This window comes from Halichoerus grypus, chromosome 7 (assembly GCF_964656455.1).
Source record: "Halichoerus grypus chromosome 7, mHalGry1.hap1.1, whole genome shotgun sequence".
Taxonomy (NCBI): Eukaryota; Metazoa; Chordata; class Mammalia; order Carnivora; family Phocidae; genus Halichoerus; species Halichoerus grypus.
In genome coordinates, this window is record NC_135718.1 from 114,724,833 (window position 1) to 114,743,763 (window position 18,931).

The following is an 18,931-nucleotide window of genomic DNA, read 5'->3' on the forward strand; positions in this document are numbered from 1 at the left end:
TAGTATTGTCTAGCTTATTTCTTGGAGCAAAAATGAGAGTAGATGACCGGCTTTGGGGAGGTTACTTGTCCATAGCTTTTGTTTCTCCAAACCAGTTATCTTTTTGCCTCTTTATATCTCGGTGTACTGTATTTTTGGACAAAAGGAAGAATTACTATTGTAGAAACCATTTGGTTTCTTGACTGATTGGTAATCACTTTGCATTGTGAAGAGTGACTCTTACCAGGTTTGGATAGCGGCCTCTTCCACCATCTGAATTGCTTCTGGAACCTTTGCAACCCATGTTACTGACATTTCCATATACAACTGCTTGACAGCCTTTCGGGAGCTGTCCAGAGCAGCATCCATCAGAGTGCAAAACACCAATCCAAGTGAACAAATCTCTAGTCTCAAATTATATAGCTAATAACCTATTGTTTAAAAAAAAAAAAAACTAAGAGAAAATATCATTTAAGTCAAATCTTGTCTCCTTGAGATATGTTTGTATTTTGAAACTATATGGCTAAGCCATTTGATTAGCATAACTAGATGTAAGAGAACCAGCTGTCTTTAACATATGTACTAGAAAGCAGCTTCCTTGAATAAAGAAACTTGGGATCATACCAGCGCTAACATATGGCTTTTTAGGAGTCATCTCAGGCAGGAACCTTGGTATGTGTTTGCCAAAGACTTTATGTCATGTGATTTCCTTTTGAAATTATTTCAAATGGTAGGTTATCACTGAACTTTAATTCTTGTGTCGTCTTTTATTCATTAGTTGCCTTTCTATGTGTGTGTGTATAAATTATTGTTAAATAAGCCCATACTTTAATGGGCCAGTAACCTTTTGGGACCTAAGTACACCATCTATATGCACTGAGCATTTGTATTAGACACTCCTAATTTCTAGCCAGTTCAGAATGTTATTCTGACAAGAAAGCCCCTTATTCCAAGAAGGTAAGTCCCCAATTATTTATTTTATAAATATAGTTTGCTTTTTTATTTTTTGTAATAGATTTTCTGAAAGACACTGCTGTAGAGGCTGGTATTTAAATAGCGCCTGGCAGTGAAGCATAAATTCCTGAACTCAATCACTGTGTTTGTTCTTTTTGCAAGATAGTACTTGTAAATTTTGCAAATTGAAATTCAGAGGTAAATATATTGAAAGTTAAGTTAGTTGGTATAATTGCAAGTAGAAACCAAAGTTCATTTTCTAATACTTGAAGAGGTTTTTAAAGTACATTCTTTGAAGGAAGTATTCTTTTTTTTTTTTTAAGATTTTATTTATTTGAGAGAGAGTGAGAGAGAGAGAGCACAAGAGGAGAGTCAGAAGGAGAAGCAGACTCCCCACTGAGTGGGGGAGCCCGATGCAGGGCTTGATGTTGGGACTGTGGGATCATGAGCTGAGCCCAACGCAGATGCTTAACCGACTGAGCCACCCAGGCGCACCTGAAAGAAGTATTCTAAATCAAGTCCATATTTCATATATAGTGTTGCAGTCCTTCTAGAGTTGAAGTCTAAAGCATACTCAACTGTAAAATCCAACTGAGTATTGTAGAGTTTTTAATCATTCTTGTTTTAATTATGACCCCTTTTTCGGAAGCTGTTATTGTTTGCTAGTTGTAGGTTAACAGTACGTAACTGAGCTTTTGCTGATCTCATTTTGATAAATTCTAATTGAAGTCCTGTAAGAAGAGAAGGAGGTAGTAATGATGCCAACTTGATTTTTTTTTAAAAGCACCCTGTGGGGCGCCTGGGTGGCTCAGTTGGTTAAGCGACTGCCTTCAGCTCAGGTCATGATCCTGGAGTCCCAGGATCGAGTCCCGCAACGGGCTCCCTGCTCAGCAGGGAGTCTGCCTCTCCCTCTGACCCTCCCCCCTTTCATGTGCTCTCTCTCTCTCTCTCTCTCATTCTCTCTCTCAAATAAATAAATAAAATCTTTAAAAAAAAAAAAAAAGCATCCTGTGTTGACTGACTACTATTGCATTTAGTTAAGCAGCATTTGCATACAGAGATCTCTGGGTTCTAGTTGGAGGAGATAGAGTAGGATCAGAGAGTTAGCCAATTTGGGAAATGAGACCTAAGACCACACTCTGATTTGGGATTTGTCTTTCACAAGCTCACGTAAACTCCTCTGTTAGCCATTATCAATAGGTTTTCATTGAGTTGCTCTAAACAGAATACATTGGGACCCACAGCTGATGCCAGGGTGCTTTCTCCTCCGTAGGCGGGACAATCAGTGATGCATTGTGCACGTGTGTGTCTGTGGTTGCTGTCTCTGAAGAACTACATCTTTCTCTTGTTTTTCTTTTCAATTAATGTCCATTGGTTTTGCTTTTAGAAGCCTTCCTTGTTTTAAGAGTCTTGTTTTCCCAAGTGTCTTTTAAGGTTGTACAGTTTAGTAAGTTTTGCTGGCGGTTTTTACTGAAGAAAGCAAAATACTCTTGTGTGTGTGTAAATAGCCTTTGATAATTTTGAAGTAATCATTTTTACATTTATGGAGTTACCTACACAACAGCGATTTTGCATGTGGAATTTTTCTGTTGTGGAAATATGTTCCAGGAGTGACCTCATTTTAATTTCGTAGCAAAAGGTTTTGCAGTGTGTGGCAGAGGAATACGGGGGGTGAGCTGTTAGGAGACCTGAGTTCTAGGCTTATCCGTGACCTTAAATTTTCATCATGGCAGGTCAATTAGCTTCTTTCGCTCTGTGTTTTCTTTATCAATTAAATGGTCCTCACAGACATTTTCTAACTTTAACTTTCAAAGGAATGAGAACTATACATCCCTGTGGGGGGAAAAAAAACCCCATCTTGTTCCAACCCAAGAGTTGTTCACATATCATTCTAAGTCAAGACAGACATGGTTCACCAAAAAGGATGAGGTGTATAGGGTGTGAGACCTCTTAGTGTGAAGTACTGGGGGATGTATAGTGTCCCATTCACTCAGTTTGGAAGACACCATGAAATGGGAACAGGAGTGTAAATAACCAGGACATTTATTGCTCTTTTGGCAGACAAACCAAATTGTATTGGTACTGCTTCTTGACTGCTGGTTCTAAACTTCATGTGTTAGAAAGATGATTGATTATGTTTTTGGCCTGATGGGTTATTATAGAATGCTTAAAACTTTGTAGTGACTTAGCTTAAAATTCCAAATCCTAATAAGAAGGTAGTCTGTTGCATGGTATCTTACAGCTTTTAACGTCCGTAGAAAAAATGCCATCCTGGAAGTGAAAGCCTGGTGCTTTACCTGCTGCCATGGCCACACACAGGACGCACACCACACACAGGATGCACAGCACACAGCTGTGGGGGAAGTCATGGCCATCAGGGCTAACCGCCCCTTCCCGCCACACATATATTTTATTAAGCAGAAACTTTAAAAACTGGAACTTTTAAAATATCTATTTCATTAAAGTAATGCATGTTCATTAAAGAAAATTAGAAAGATGTTAATAAGAGCAAAAGCTAGAAAAAGAAACCTAAGCTCAAAATAATAAACACCAAACTTTGTTACATTTTCTCATTTTGTTAATGCATGACAGTTGTATTTTTACATAGTTGATCATACTGTTAAGCAATCATAAGCATTTTTTTTTTTAAATTAAAGGTAATCCATACTTGCTGTTTTTAAAATGCAAATAATTTTGCTGTATGAGAAAGGTGAAAATGCCTCCCGCCCATTCTGTAATTCCACTCCCTAGAAATAATCACTATTAACAATTTTACATATTATCTCTAGCCATTATATGACCCTGAAATAGACTCTTAAAAGAAATGACATATTATTCTGGATTTACTCTAAGTTACTGTTCTCTGGTTTGGACCTGCTGTTTATTTCTGTTTTTCTTTCATATTATAAATAACACTGCAGTGTACATCTTTGCTTTTTTTTGGGGGGGGGTATATATTTTACTTTTTTTTTTTTTTAAGATTTTATTTTTAAGTAATCTTCACACCCAGTGTGGGGCTCTAACTCACAACCCTGAGATCAAGAGTTGCATGCTCTACCAACTCAGCCAGCCGAGCACCACTTTTATATTGTTTTCTTAAAATAAATCCTGTTAGTGGAGTTGCTAGGTCAAGGCCGTGAATATTTGATACAAATATCACAGCTCTTGATACAAAATGTCAGGTTTTTTCAGAGTCCAGTTTACCTTCCAGCCATTGTTCCAGAACAGTAGGGTTTTGTGGTTTTTTTTACATTTTTATTGAAGTATAACAATAGAGAAAAGTACATATATCCCAAGTATACAGCATGAAGAATTTATAAACTGATTCACAACCATGGAAACGGCAACCAGAAGCATTCCAGAGCATTCCTGGCACCCCCTAGAAGCTTCCTTGTGTCCCTTTTACAGTCTTTAATTCCCTGCTCATTGTCCTGACTTCTAACAGCAAAAACACATTCTATAGCTGAAATTCAAAGTTTAATTGAACTTCAGTTACTTTTTCCATAGCCGTGTGTTGATATTTTCATTATGCAAGTAATGTTTATTGTTTTGAAAAATACTATTATAAAATGTATTAAATGCATTTTTAAAGCATATATTATCCATACCAATGAACATTTCAGATATTTCTCTGCATAGTTAATAATATATATAGGATTGCACTATTATTATTGTTTGATTGAATATCCAAATGTCATCTTAAACTCTAATTGGTAATTGGTAACAGGCTCACTTTAAGGCTTCTAGAATTTAAAAAAGAGCAGCTCAGACTTCAGTATTCATAAAACTCACCCAGGCACTTGTTAGCTGTACCTTAGAGTCTGCCTGAGTAGGTCTGGGTGGGGTCCAGGGACCTGCATTTTTTCTTTTTCTTTTTTTTTTTTAAGATCTTATTTATTTTGAGAGAGAGGACAGATGCAGGCGGGGGTGGGCAGAGGGAGCGGGAACGAGAGAATCTCAAGCGGACTCCACGCTGAGCGCGGAGCCCTCAGGGGCTCAGTCTCACGACCCTGAAATCATGACCTGAGCCGAAACCAAGAGTCAGACACTTAACCAGCTGAGCCACCAGGTGCCCAAGGGACCTGCATTTCACCTCAGGTGACTGACTCAAGCAAATCTCACACATTTAAGAAATATGACTTATATCACTGAATTCCCTTTGTATTTTGTGGCAAATACTTTCTTTTACTAAGTACATTTTTCTCAGTTTCTATGGGTGGCCTTTTTTTTTTTTTTGTCTTTGAGGTTTGCGAATGGATGAAATAGGTAGAGAATCCTAGAATTTCTGGGTCAGCTGGACCCTAGACGGAGCACCCCTCAGATGCGCTGCCTACCCAATGTCATTTCCAAGGGCTCAGGTATCCTCTTGTTGAAGGCCCCCAACAGCAGGGAGCTTGCTCCTTCTGGACGCGCCATTTCTTATCTGGGGCAGCACTGGTACTTTGTGACAGGTTATAGTAAAATGATCTCTTTACTTTTGCTCTGCTTAACATTTTTTTCTGCAGAAAAACCAAAGTGAGCTTCTAAAACATGAACCAGAATACTCCATGGCCCTGCTTAAAATACCTTAAGGCCTTCCCATTGCCTTTGCACAGGGGCCTGCGAGCTATATAAGAACGGTTTTACATTTTTTAAAAGGATAATTAGAAAACACACACACAACAAAGAGTGTATGACAGGGACTGAATACTTAATACCTACTCCTTATCAAACAGAGTTTGCCAACCCCTGCCTCAGGATAAAATCTAAGGCCCGTGTTTTTGGCCAGCCTTCTCTTCTTTCCCCCAGCCCTGAACACACAGTTGGCTCCTGCAGCCTCCCTGGCCTGCCTTCTCCACAGCTAAAGGCGCTGAGCTTTTTCCTGCCTCCAGGCTTTTGTACTTGCTGTTCCCTTTGCCTGGAATTCTCAGCCTCTAGCTCTTTCTGTGGTTGGCTCATTCTTGCCCTTCCGATCTCGATTCCAGTGTTACCCCCATCCTTCTAAAGTGGTGTCCTTCACCCACTCAATCCCAGCCCTGTTGGTCCCTTCCTTCCCAACACAGTCATCAGCTTATTGACGTGTCTGTGGGATTACTGTTTGCCCCTTCCTCACCATGGTACCCTCTCCACGCGGGCAGGGGCCTTGCCTGTATTGCTCACTGCCCTATGTGGGCACGTATTAGGCTTTAGGGAGCATTTGCCAAACGTAAAATGGGCACTTGGAAAGTTGGATCAAGGTGGTTATTACTAAGACTCACCACAGTAGGAATGACAAAAACTGTGGCACTGTCCGATCCGCTGTTCACCTGTCACGGGTCTTGGAAGAAGTTTCTAAGAGCCTAATACCTCAGCGTTTGCATCTATAAAATAGCCTACTTGCCAACAGAAAATTGTAACGTATTGTGGCAGCCTTTTTTTTTTCCCCAAAGATAATTTGTATTACAGTAATTATGTATTCAGTTCAAATCATTTTAAAGTATATTGGGTTGTGGTTAAATACAAGAAAAAGCGTTCATGTTTAATAGTGTTTTGCTTCGGGTTAAGTAATGGGTCCATTCATTTTTCTTTCCATACAAAATTATTTTTGATATTGCTCTAGAAATTCACTCTTGTGTTAGAAATAGTCTCTACTGGGGGCGCCTGGCTGGCTCAGTCGGTAGAGCATGTGACTTTTGATCTTGGGGTTGCGAGTTTGAGCTCCACCTTGGGTGTAGAGATTATGGGAGGAAGGAAGGAAGAAAGAAAGGGAAGGAGGGAGGGGAGTCTATTCTACACATGAATCCAACTCAGAAATAAAATAAATAAAATAAGAATACTAGAAAGTGTTCTCTGGTGTTTAGTGGTAAACAGACTTGATCCTAAAGTGTGTGGTTTTTCCCATGCATTCTGTTTGAAGATGCTGGCCCTTGAGTGCAGACCTCTGTGTTTGCGCCGCAGGATTGCCATTTCCTGACTGTGTGACCTTAAGAAAGTATCTTAGCCTTTTTAAATCTCAGTCTTCTTACTTGCAAAATGGAAATAATAGCAGCTTCACAGGGTCGTTGTGAAAATTCCGTGGTATCTTGTGTAAGTGTACCACGGTGTTGCGGCCTCTGGTAGGTACCCAGGAAATACGAGTTCCCTTCCTCTTTCTTCCTGTTTGAATTCAGTATCAGAATTGAGGGAATGTGAGTCTATTTTATTTCCTTTGTTTTTGAGACTTACAAGCTAAAGAATGCTGTCTTTTTGTTTAAAAAAATTCATAATAATCTGTGTGTATTTTGTTAGCCTGTAAAATGTTAGCCGTGATTTTGTTTTCATTCATTTTCTGGTCTTCTACTCATCTCATTAGGACATGAAGGATCAGATGTCAGCTTCATCTGTGCAGGCATTAGCAGAACGAAAAAATAGACAGGTGAGTAAACATCTGAACACACAATATCAATCAAATATCAATCAAATAGCATGGTTAGATATTTGGAATTAAAAACTGCTGATGTCTGTGTATTGTGTGTTCACGCAGAAGACTTATACATGCTGAGCCTGGTGTGAGGCTGGCAGGTGTTGTGAAAGTCTGGTCAGCTTGCCCCAGTGCCACGGTCCTCTGTCCCTCCCTCCCTCACACCCTCTGCTTCTCTCCTCTGGGCCCCCGTAGCTCCCTCTGCTTCTCCCTGTAGGCCTTACACACAGCCATTCACTCTGCCCGTGCTGCCCACGTGCTCTGGGAAGTGCTGTGATTGCTTTGTCTCCTGTCTTTTTCTCTGCTTTCTCTGCTGGACCCCAAGCTCCTTGAAAGTGAAGAGCAATTATGTCATGAGCTGTTTTTAAATCTCTAGCTGCTATTCTATTGCCCATAGAACTTACTAGACATCTAATGAGTGAAATTTTATGTGAAGACATTGGAGGAACCTTAAATGTGTGTTAAATTAAATCTTTCATCGTTTTAAGTATTTTTTTTGATATGAGGTCCAGTTTTTATTAGTTATTACAGATAAATTATGAAACCTGATTTCAAAAACGCCATTGCAGATGACAGCATATCAAAAATAAAACCTGGGACGCCTGGGTGGCTCAGTCGGTTAAGCGGCTGCCTTCGGCCCGGGTCATGATCCCAGGGTCCTGGGATCGAGTCCCACATCAGGCTCCTTGCTCAGCAGGGAGCCTGCTTCTCTCTCTCTCTCCCTCTGCTTGTGCTCTCTCTGTCAAATAAATAAAATCTTTAAAAAAAATAAAAATAAAAAAAAATAAAACCTACAGAAGACCAGTCCTTGAATTTAAGTATCTTTTTTTTTAATTTTTTGATTTTTTTTAAAAGATTTTATTTATTTAAGAGAGAGAGAGAGCATGAGCGGGGGGAGGGGCAGAGGGAAAGGGAGAAGCAGATACCCTGCTGAGTAGGGAGCCTGACATGGGGCTCAATCCCAGGACCCTGAGATCATGACCTGAGCCGAAGGCAGCAGCTTAACCAACTGAGCCACCCAGGTGCCCCGTGTCTTTTTTTTTTTTTCCAAAGATTTATTTATTTATTGGAGAAAGAGAGAGCGAGCACATGTATGTACAAGTAGGGGGAGGGGTAGAGGGAGAGAATCTTAAGCAGACTCCCTGCTGAGCAGGGCTCCATCTCACAACCTGAGATCATGACCTGAGCCGAAACCAAGAGTCAGGTGCTCAACGGAGTGAGCCACCCAGACTTAAGTATCTTTTTAAAATTAGACACTTTGGATAGAAATTCCCTTCTGACTGATAAAATCCTTTTAAAAAATTTACAACAGTCACCTAAAATTTAGATTTAATTTCAATTCTGTTCAGACTCCATCAAGTTACTGATAATCCATTTAGTAGACTGGTAAGAAACAGCTCATCATCATTAACTAGGAATCGGTACATCCTTACTTTAGACCTGTGGGTATTTGTTGACCCATGACATTTGAAAACAAGTTAAGAGTTCAAAGAAAGGGAGGGGCTCTCCAGATATCACCTGCCTAATTTTCCTGTTGCCTTACCCTGCATTTCGTTCTTCAAGTCACTGTTGTGGCTTTTTCTTCCTGTCTCCCTCCCTTCCTCTTAATAGTGCAGTGGGGAACCGCCAGGCGCTAACCCAGCCCATCTGGCACTAACTCTTGAAAGGAGCTCTAGGGCATGGCCAAGGCTCGCAGCTTGAGAGTTCCGTTTTTGTCTACACTTGAACTTATAGAAGTTGAGGAATGGTACCCGAAGCAGTTGTGACAGTGAGATGGGGAACACTGGGCCTCCGTTCCGCCAAACTTGAATTGCTTTATTCTCTAGAGAGTAAAAGTTGAACCACCATAAATAAAACGTGTACTTACACGTTGCCTCTCCAAGTATGGCTTGGGATTTTGTTTTTGGCGTGGAGTGAAATGTCATAGAGTCACAAATTCTCAGGGAATGGCAGGACCAGTTTTCTCTCATACTCGAGCAGGCCCAGTCTGCCTCACTGCTTCGTGCCAGGACCAGGTGCTGTGCTCCAGCCTGCTTAGCCAGGACCTCCCCGCTCCAGCACCTGCGCCCAGGCTGGTCTTCCCATGCTCTGGGCCCTCTCCATCTTCGTTCCCGTGCAGATAGATTCCTGGAAGTCAGACTAATGACATCTAATCTGCTTCACAGTGAAGCATAGACAACTCTTAACGGCCACCTAAGTGCAGACCATGAATAGACTAGAAAAAATAGCCCCGACTATGATCCCAAGGGTGCACAAGGCTGGTGGAGCCCCCAGTTCTCTGTCGGTAGCCTAATGATGCACTCTATATAGACTTTTTCTGACCTTGAAAACATTGTCACTAGGCCTCAGTGTCCTCCACAGAGATTCTTAGAGTCTCTGCCTCGGAATGAGCAGGATCTTCTAAACTTGACAGCCCTAAGATCAGGTTGGGCAGAGCCATCTACAGAAGGCCTTGGGTCTGCTTTATGCCGGAGACAGTCCCCATCCGGCTTCTTGGCTGGACTGAGGCCCTGGGCTGCCAGCAGCTCTCCTAACTCCCTCAGAACTTAGGCTCTGCGTCCTGAGCTTCTCCGAGCCCCGTCCCTGAAGTGTGGCCGATGGACTGAAGTCACCTTCGAACGTCAGGCCAGGAGGTCCATTTCAGTATCAAGGGGCTATTGAAGAGTTTTGCAGACAGAAAACCAAGGAACCCGTGAGGCTTTTAACAGTTCCGGAGACAAAAAGTACCTAGTAAGATCTGGCACTTCCACAAGGAAGAAGAATCTTAGTCAGCAGCATCTTCTGGTTCTTTGTGCAGGGCTGGTGTGAGCGGTAACTCTGACCAACTAGTCAGATGGGCTCGCGGGGCTCCCGGTCAGAGCCCACTACCGAGAATGAGCTCTCACATTCCTGGCCGGCCTCTTCACGGAAGGGAGACTTATCCTTTTTCCAGACTTATCCTGTTCTGGCTGCAAACTTCCTTGAATTCATATTGGGAAACCTGACCCTGGGGAAGAGCTCTGACTTCGGGACCAGCACTTGCCTGGGTTATGAGGGTCAGGCGCTCACTTGTGACCATGCCTGCCTCGGAAGCAACCCCCGGTTCCTATTTGGGACGCCGGTAGCCTTTTAGTTCAACCGAAGGGCACTGGGATTTACTCATGGGTTCAGTTGAACAGACTTTGGTGGGTCTGGTGCCTTCTGTACATGAGGGGCTGTGACTTGGCTCGTTGTCATTCCAGGGAGCTCTCCCCGCCTCCTTCCGAAGAAACCCAGAAACTTTCTTGGCTCATACTTGAATAAAAAGGGACCCTAGGTCTGTGGAATCAGATTGGAGCCTATGGGTCTCTGATGAACTTCCGAGGGTGCTAGGAAGAGCTGGCCTGAAGACCAAGTGCTTCTAGATTGTAAAGCAGTGTACAGATGGGCGTTTGTTGATTTAAAGTTGACCTTTATCTGTATTTTAATGGGACAGAGCCCATTTCTGAGTCCCGTTGGGAGAGCTTGGAGGCAGTGGGTGCCCTTCCTGGCATTCCTGAAATTGTGCCACACAGGCACCAACCTACACCGCTACGCAAAAGGCTGAGCCGGCGGGAAATGCACTGCGAGCAGTCTGTGGACTCTCTGTCCCTGTGCTGGAGCATTTGCTCAGATGGTAACAGCTGGTTCCCCCCGCCCCGCTCTCGCAGGCACTTCTAGGGGACAGTGGCAGCCAGAACTGGAGCGCGGGAACGACGGACAAATCCGGGCGCCTGGACCACGAGCTCCAGCTGGCCAACTCCCATTTCATTGAGGAGCAGCAGGCTCAGCAACAGGTACCGGAGAAGCCACCGAGGGAGGGAGGCGGGGCACCTCCCTGCGTTCCTCTGCCACCAGGGGGCGCTGTGACCAGTGACAGCCCCGAGGGGACCGGAGCTCACCCCGCGGCTGCCTGTCTGTGTGTGCAACCATTGTGTAGATGAAGGGTTTTTAAAACCTCCTTCAGAGCACGACCTTTTCGGGAGAACCAAGCTTGATTAGGTCTCTTAGGAAAAGCAGACCAGACATCCAAAACTGACAGACAAGGCCATTGATTTACAAAAAAAAAAAACACCCCAGCAACCTCTTCCCCCGCCTCCACTTGTATGCTCAGTTTTTTGTTCATCTCAACAAAGGCACTTTCAGAAAAACTGAGTCCTTGTTTCTTCATTGCAAATCATTGCTGGTTCCATTATATGTAAAAATGATTGCTTTGGTGGAGGTTCTAGGGTAGAAGGAAAGTGAGGTTGATTATGATTACATTGTGGCTTTTGATATGTGTTGTATTTTAAAAAGGAAGCTAATAATGTATCTGGGGATTTGAGGATTATCTATCCATTGAAACTGTTGGTTCTTAAATATTATGTTTTACATATACACGTAGGTTTGTTCTTTTTCCATTAGCCTGTCTGTTTAACCAGTTGTCTACTTAAATTGCTATTAATCAAGCAAATTTTTTTCTTAATAAAAAATGAGGAGGCTACACCACAATTAAAAGTAATTATTTATCACTCAGTGGTTGTCCTTGAAGCAGCTTACAGCCACAGGGCCTCCTCTAGTTTGTCCTTGAGAGGAAGGAAAGGACTCTATGCAGTTTTCCCACATTCACAGATTTGCCGGCCTCTCTCTTGGAGTCAGGCCGAGGCGGTCTTTTGTGGATTGAGACCTTGACCCTGGCGGTGGGCTTCCTCTTCCCCAACATCCCATGTCTCAGTGGTCACCACACAGGTGCTTTTGACCCTGGCTTGTTCCCTCGTCGGACTTGAGCCAACCAGAGTAACTCATTCTTGGTGGTTTCCAGGCCTGCTGACTGTTCACAAGTTGGATCGGCAGGAAGTATCAGTAGCTTGTCATCCCAGCCTTTTGAGCAGTGTGTTCTCAGAGGCGATGGTCTGGTCCTTCGATTTCTGGGCTTTGCTTCTGAATGAGAATGGTCCCAAGTTGGCAAAGAAGCTAGCAGCTGCTAGAGTACTGGGCTTGGGACCAGGTAAGATGGAGTTTAATTGCTTCTTCCCCATTTCTCTGGCACCAGTTGATCGTGGAGCAGCAGGATGAGCAGTTGGAGCTGGTCTCTGGCAGCATCGGGGTGCTGAAGAACATGTCCCAGCGCATCGGAGGGGAGCTAGAGGAACAGGCGGTGTGAGTACTGACACGCCCCTCTCGCTGCAGTGAAATTGAGGGGCAGAGCCATCTTATGAGACCCCTGAAAAGCCTGACAGTTACATGGCTAGTAAACCCAAAAGCCGTTTTACTTCTATAGCTGCATCTTTATTCTGCCTCCCCCAAAGAAGCACATTGATCAGATAAAATTTGAACAGGGTTTGGGCAAAGTTATTATCATGATTATTTTTGCACCCTGCAAAGACAGATACAGATTCCTCCAAGCGGATTCTCAGAGTGTTGTGACGAATGGGAACATGAGACAGACATGGCTGTGTAACCTCCCTGGGGATCTGGGTCCCGGAGAGGATAGGACATGAGCTGACTTCCCTCTGTCATCCCCTGACTCTCCTGCTCCATCAAACGGAACTTCTGCTCTGCATCTTAAACTTTAACTTAATGAAGAAAAGTTTATAAATCTGACTTCAATTAATCAAAAATCTTCCCTCTCAGAAATACAAAGTAAAAACAAAGCAAATGAAAACATAACTGGGTTTGTTTATTTTTTCCTTCAGCACAGTCTCCTTTTGTGCTCAGAAGTAGGACACCAAAAGCATCATTCTTAAATGCTTTCATTTCACAAATTTCTTTCTGAAAAAATAAGACTATCCACTAGGATATTTCAGAACCTCTCCTATCTCAGTCTTGAGTTCAGCCTTATACATTCATTCTTCAGAAATTCAAACTGGGTATCTGTTCTGCTGGGAGGTCCCGGGTAGCCATAGAGGAGCAAACAGACTGCATCTCTGCCGTCAGAGAGTTTACCAGTTACTGCCTAGAACAGACGTTCTACAAATGGTGCAAGTCACTAAGAGGTGCAGAGACATAAGGGGGAAGAGTGTGGTGCCTTGAGAGCCCTCGCTCCACTCAAGCTGCAGACCTGACTTAGCCCAGGTCCCTGAGAAGATGTGTGGAACTGGAACCTGAAGGATGCGTGGAAGGTGGCCCGGCGGAGGGGTGAGGGTGAGGGGAGGGTCGACTGGGGGTTAGAGTGTGAGAGAGTGCATGGGACAGAAAAGTCTGGTTTGTGTAGAGCATGGGGGTAGAGAGGGGGGGTTGCAGAAGTCAAGACGGAGGCCAAGAACAGAGCGGGGAGGCCTTTGACGCCCCATTAAGGGGTTAGGACTTTCTCTCCTGAGGGTGATGGGAAACCATGAAGATTGTGTCGGGAGTAATGCCATGGACAGGTTTACATTTGGGGCAGACCCATCTAGCTGTGGTTTAGATGACAAACAATAATGGAGTCAGATTGAAGGCAAGGAGACCAGGGGGAAGCTGGAAGAGCAGGAATCTAGGCATGCGTGTTGAATTTCTGCCTAAAATGCATTCTTCCCCTAAAATTTCAATTTGCGGATGGAAAAGGACTAATTGCCTGACTCCTTGGGGTTCAGTAGATGATAGAGAAGCCTGGCAGACTTCAGTTAAAGATGGTAACTTGAACACACCAAACATACCCTTTATGTCACTCCTTCCCTAGAGCCCACTAGGGCACCAGCAGAGGGATCTTTTTATAAAACTTTGTATACCATAAGACCTATGGGGACATAGAACATGAAATAAGAAACAGTAACCATAACATTATAGGTCCTGGAAAGTAGGAAAATGAATGGCTACTGACTCAACAGACCAGAGAAAGCTGAATCCTCCGCCAGCCGCAGGGGGCGCTGCGGAGCAAACACAGTTCCCGCCTCGAGCCACCAGCAGGGGAGAGCATTTATTCGTGATAGTGTGAGCCCTGAAGGGCGCGCTCATCACGTTGTGACACAGTCATACTGGAAGGAAGGGGGATGAGTAGTGGGATGGATGCCGGGATGGGGAAGGAGGTGGGAGCAGAGCTAAGCCCTAGCCTTTTTAGAGTCGAGTCAGTAGGACAGGATTCTGGTGTGAGCATGCTCCTTGAACACACGGAAAAGCACCCAGGGACTAGTGGGAGGGGTTGGCAGCACTTGTCCGAGGGTACAGGAAACAGCCGTGGTTTTTTATAAAGAGCCTGAACGTGCTATTTAGCTCTTTAAACTGTGTCTCACTTTGGTAAAAATAATAAGTAAATTAAAAGGAAAGCACCTGGGGCTTGGACTTTGGCCTGTGTTCTCCAGCATTGGTGGCCACTGGCAGCTGTGGCCAGTGAATACATAAAATGTGGCCAGTCTGCATGGAGATGCGCCCTCGGCATAAATGCACACCAGATTTTGAAGACTTCCTATGAAAAAAAAATGTAGCTTGTGAGTGATTTTTTTTTAATATTAGTTACATGGTGGAATGATAATATTTGGGATATATTAGGCCAAATAAAACAGATTATTAAAATTAATTTCATCTTTTTGTTTTAAATGTGGTTACTAGCAAATATTAAGTAGCGTATCGGACTCGCAGTCTGTTTCTTTTGCAGCGCCGAGTCAGATAGATCTGGGCTAGAAACCTAGTTTAGTGGGTGTCCTTGGGCTGGAGGTTGGGTGCCTGGCCTTTCTGTCCTCAGTAGGAAAAGTCATGCCCAGCATACAAAGGTGGCTCTTGTTTTTCAGTATTTGGCCCTGCCTGGATAGGTCTGCAGCTGCAGGCCGAGATGCTACCAGGATCTTAGATGAGCTAATAGTGTGTTAATTTGGAATTTCAGGTAAGGGACAAAGATTTGTTTATTTAGTTGTCAACATGGAGTTTATTTAATAATTGACTTAATGAGGAGTTGGTTGCCCCGAGTCCTGCAGGCAGTCAGGTGCCTCATGGGGGCACAGACCAAGCCCAGTGGTTTCTAGCTTCCATTGATGCCGTATGTTAGGTTCCACTCTCGGGATAATCATGTGTTAACCCCAAGTTGAAAAGTCTGGAATGTTTAGTCATTTATGAAATAAACACTGCTGGAATAAGAGCATTTTGGTGTTTTCTTTCCCAGCTGCAGCGTGGACAGCAAATACTATTCGCTTCCTGGAGCCGCTTCTCTTAGCGGGCAAACACTGACTTCTCTGTGGGTGTAGACCAGGAGTGCACACGGTCAGGAGTGTCAGTCCCAGGGCCTCCCAGCTCTATGACAAAGCACAGAGCGCGTTAAAGGAGATGATTATGCGATTAAGGCGTGTTTAACTCCTATTGGCCATAAAGCGCTTTGTGTTATGACCTGGTGCTCACAAGACCCTGGCAGGGAAGCTACCCCGTTTTACAGACGTGGAAACAGTGCCAAAGTGGGGTGCCTTGTCAAGGTGACAAGGGAAACAAGTGGCAAAGCCTGGTTGTCGGGCTTTGCTTAGCCTCCTCCTCATGTGCTGCACTGCCCCTGAGTTTGTGTTACTATATAGTCAGGTCTACAATTCTAAAGTCTAGAAAGTGCTAAAATCATCTTTTAAAAAGAGTTTTCAGCAAGTTCCTACTACAAAAAACCTGACCTGAACTGACTGCAGCAGTGATTCCTCATAGTTTTCTCTGCAGAACTATTACCATGTTTGGCTATGAGGTCCGCCCCGGACGCTGCTCGAGGGCGTTGGCTGACATACAGCACATGTAACTTCGTACTTTTTTAAAATTCCCCAAAATTCTGAAATCAAAAACATATCTTGTGGTAACGATTTTGGATAACAGATTGGGGACTTGCATCGCAAAGTTACGGGTTTTAGGTTTGCTAAAACGGAGGTGTAGATCCTGTTTTAATTCCATGGCCAGTGTATTGCCAAGCCTTTGTGCTGACCAGCTACCCTTCTGTGTCTGCTTCTCTTTCTAGTATGTTGGATGATTTTTCTCATGAGTTGGAGAGCACTCAGTCTCGGCTAGACAATGTGATGAAGAAACTTGCAAAAGTATCTCACATGACCAGTGGTATGTATGGTATTTAAAGCTTAAGAATTCCTACTTAATTCTAGAAACACGGTCTATAGGGTTCTCATAGGCGTGCCCCTTCAGATCTTTCCTGTGGCACATTTTTGGTCCTACTTTCCGGTCAGAGAAGGAAGACTAGTGTGCACAGGCCTTGTCTGTCGTTTGTGGCCTTCACTTGAGAAGTGGTCTTTGTGTTCCCCCACCGCACAAGGCTGGTGGTATTGGGTGGCTTATCTCCTGGCAGATCAACTCTCTCTGCAATTAGAAAATCTTTTCTTACTTAATTTTATTTTTTCTATTTCCTTGCCAAAATAGGGAACTTATTATAAAACAGTAATTAAGAAGCCAGTTACTGTTTCTCCTGGACTGACTTTGTTTTATTGAGAAACTCCTACCATTTCAGAATAAGATGGCCTTACAGGTCTAATTTAAATCCATAGTGAAATACTCTAGCAGGTTTGCATCAGGATGGGGATGAAGAAGTAACAGTTTTCAAATCAGTCACTGTATAGGAAGGTATGTTCCAATGACTATTTTTTCTTACTGCAACAGCCCACCTCCCCTGGTACATTAGAAATAATGTTTTATTTTATTCTTTTTTAAAGATTTTATTTATTTGAGAGAGAGTGAGCAAGAAAGCATGAGCGGGAGGAGAGGCAGAGGGAGAAGCAGACTCCCCGCTGAGCAGGAAGCCCGACGTGGGGCTCGATCCCAGGACCCTGAGATCATGACCTAAGCCAAAGGCAGATGCTAAACCAACTGAGCCACCCAGACATCCCAGAAATAGTATTTTTTAAATCAAAGAAAATCCCTTTAGTTGGTGGGGATGGCTTGGTGAAGGGAGGACCCGAGCTGCTCCTTGAGGTGATGTAGATGTTCTTGAACCAGAGCACCCAGCTCCCCCACTGGAACTTCCCTCTTTCTTGACACGTCATTCTTTGGGTTTCCTCCCATCAGGTCTGTGTTACGGGGTCTAATAGTTTGGACTTTTGAGCTGAGACTTAAATACAAATGTATATTTACTTTCCAGCACTTCAACTCATAGTCAAGTTATAGAACAGTTGTCTGGGGCTCAGCTTCTTATCTGTAAAAAAATAGGTTGATGCCTTCCTCTCAAGATCATTGTGAAGATTAAATGAAATAATAGTAATTAATGTACAAGTGTTTAACAGTGTCTTCCATATATTAGTACTTACTGTTTGTGTTTTAAAAAAATAGTAAGACAGGCAGAATATGGCCCTACGGGGCAAGGGACCTGTTAGATCCAAGACAGAGGGAAGCTCATAGCCAGACTTCCTTCCTTCTTTCTCTCCAGGGACAAATACCTTTATGCTTCTAGCAAGTCATTGCCGAAAGCACGCACCAGCTTAGTTCATCTTTCACACACTTCAGAGAAAGGTTTGCAAAGCCGCCTTCCTTATTCCTCTGTGTTCTCTCCTCTCCCACCTTCACCCCTCTACTTTAAAAAAAAAAAAATTAATGAAGTATTATATAACAAGTTGAAACACCAGGCCTCTCACTAGTGTATGTATTAGTCACAAAGTCAAGTAGCTACTTCAGCACCAGTTTTGTTTGGGGAAGAGCAAAGAACAAAGATGCACTGTGTCTTTGTTTCTCAGCATTCCGGGTATGAATAATTTAGAAAAGTACTTGCATTGTGATAAGCCGTTCAGTGTGTATAAATAGCACTGAGCCTTGCTTATGCTTTATTCTACTTTATCCTGAAAGAAAAGTTTGGGGAGCAAAGTGGGGACTTCAATTATGTTTGTCTAAGAAAAAGAGCCAGGAAACAGAGCATTCAGCCTGAAAGGCCGTTCAGTTTGGACAGCTTGCCTGGGGTTTTCATTTTAATCTTTGCTCGCTCCCAGAAGAAAGCTCGCTCAGGGCCTCCCGCACGGTGCCGGCTTCGGTTTGACAACAGGGCAGTTCGTATTTGTCTCTGTTCACCTCCCTAACTTTTGGGCAAGTTCAGTACCTTTCAGTCCCTACGTAAAGTATATCAAGACCCACTGAAGTTCGATGAGGCGGTCATTGAGCAGGCACAGGACACCTGCCCTCCCTGCGGCTGGCTGCTCCACAGAGATCAGCCAGGATGCCACACCTGCCTTTTCGAGTGACCCAAGGAAAGTATATTCTTTTGAGCAGATACAGAGGATTTCTTCCCCTCGCTTTCCAAAATTCTGTCGTCGTCCTTTTCTCTTTAGGGAAGAAAAACATACTGGAAGGGGGAAAAAAACTTGCCACTGGAGTTCTTTGTTCCTATCTGACTTTTTGAAACAGGTCTTGACCTTGCCGAGCTGGTTAGGCTTTTCACTTGAGAGCACAGAAGCCTTCGTGGTTAGTACTCCCCCCTTCTGGGGAGAAGTCAGCTGGGGTAACAGCTCCCAGAGCTTACCTGGGTCCTGCTTCGAAGCAGCAGCTTAGCCCTGCAGAGGAAGATGGCTTTCAGAGAGCGGTCCTCGGTTGTGCGGGCTTGTGTGACCCAGCTTCTCGATGAAAACCCCGTTTAATGCAGTTGGGGAAGAGGAAGTGATTGGAGGTGGGAGGGGATTGGGTAGAGGCTGGTGGAAAGCCAAAAAGTAGAAAACCAGTTCAATATTGGGAATCCGGGTTTGAGAA

The 18,931-nt window shown here is 43.7% G+C and overlaps 1 protein-coding gene across 2 annotated transcripts in view; it reads left to right on the forward strand.

Annotated features, from left to right (window-relative positions):
- STX6 (syntaxin 6) overlaps positions 1-18,931 on the forward strand; it is a 45,399-nt gene that overhangs the window by 23,039 nt on the left and 3,429 nt on the right. Inside the window, exons 4-7 of one of the 2 annotated variants that reach the window (XM_036071121.2) lie at positions 7,244-7,306; positions 11,020-11,145; positions 12,381-12,487; positions 12,717-12,997. In XM_036071121.2, the coding sequence (XP_035927014.2) occupies positions 7,244-7,306; positions 11,020-11,145; positions 12,381-12,487; positions 12,717-12,828 (408 nt within the window). In that variant the 3' untranslated portion in view covers positions 12,829-12,997. Of the gene's footprint in view, positions 1-7,243; positions 7,307-11,019; positions 11,146-12,380; positions 12,488-12,716; positions 12,998-16,217; positions 16,313-18,931 lie in introns of those variants that run through there. The other variant, XM_036071119.2, reaches the window with a different exon arrangement.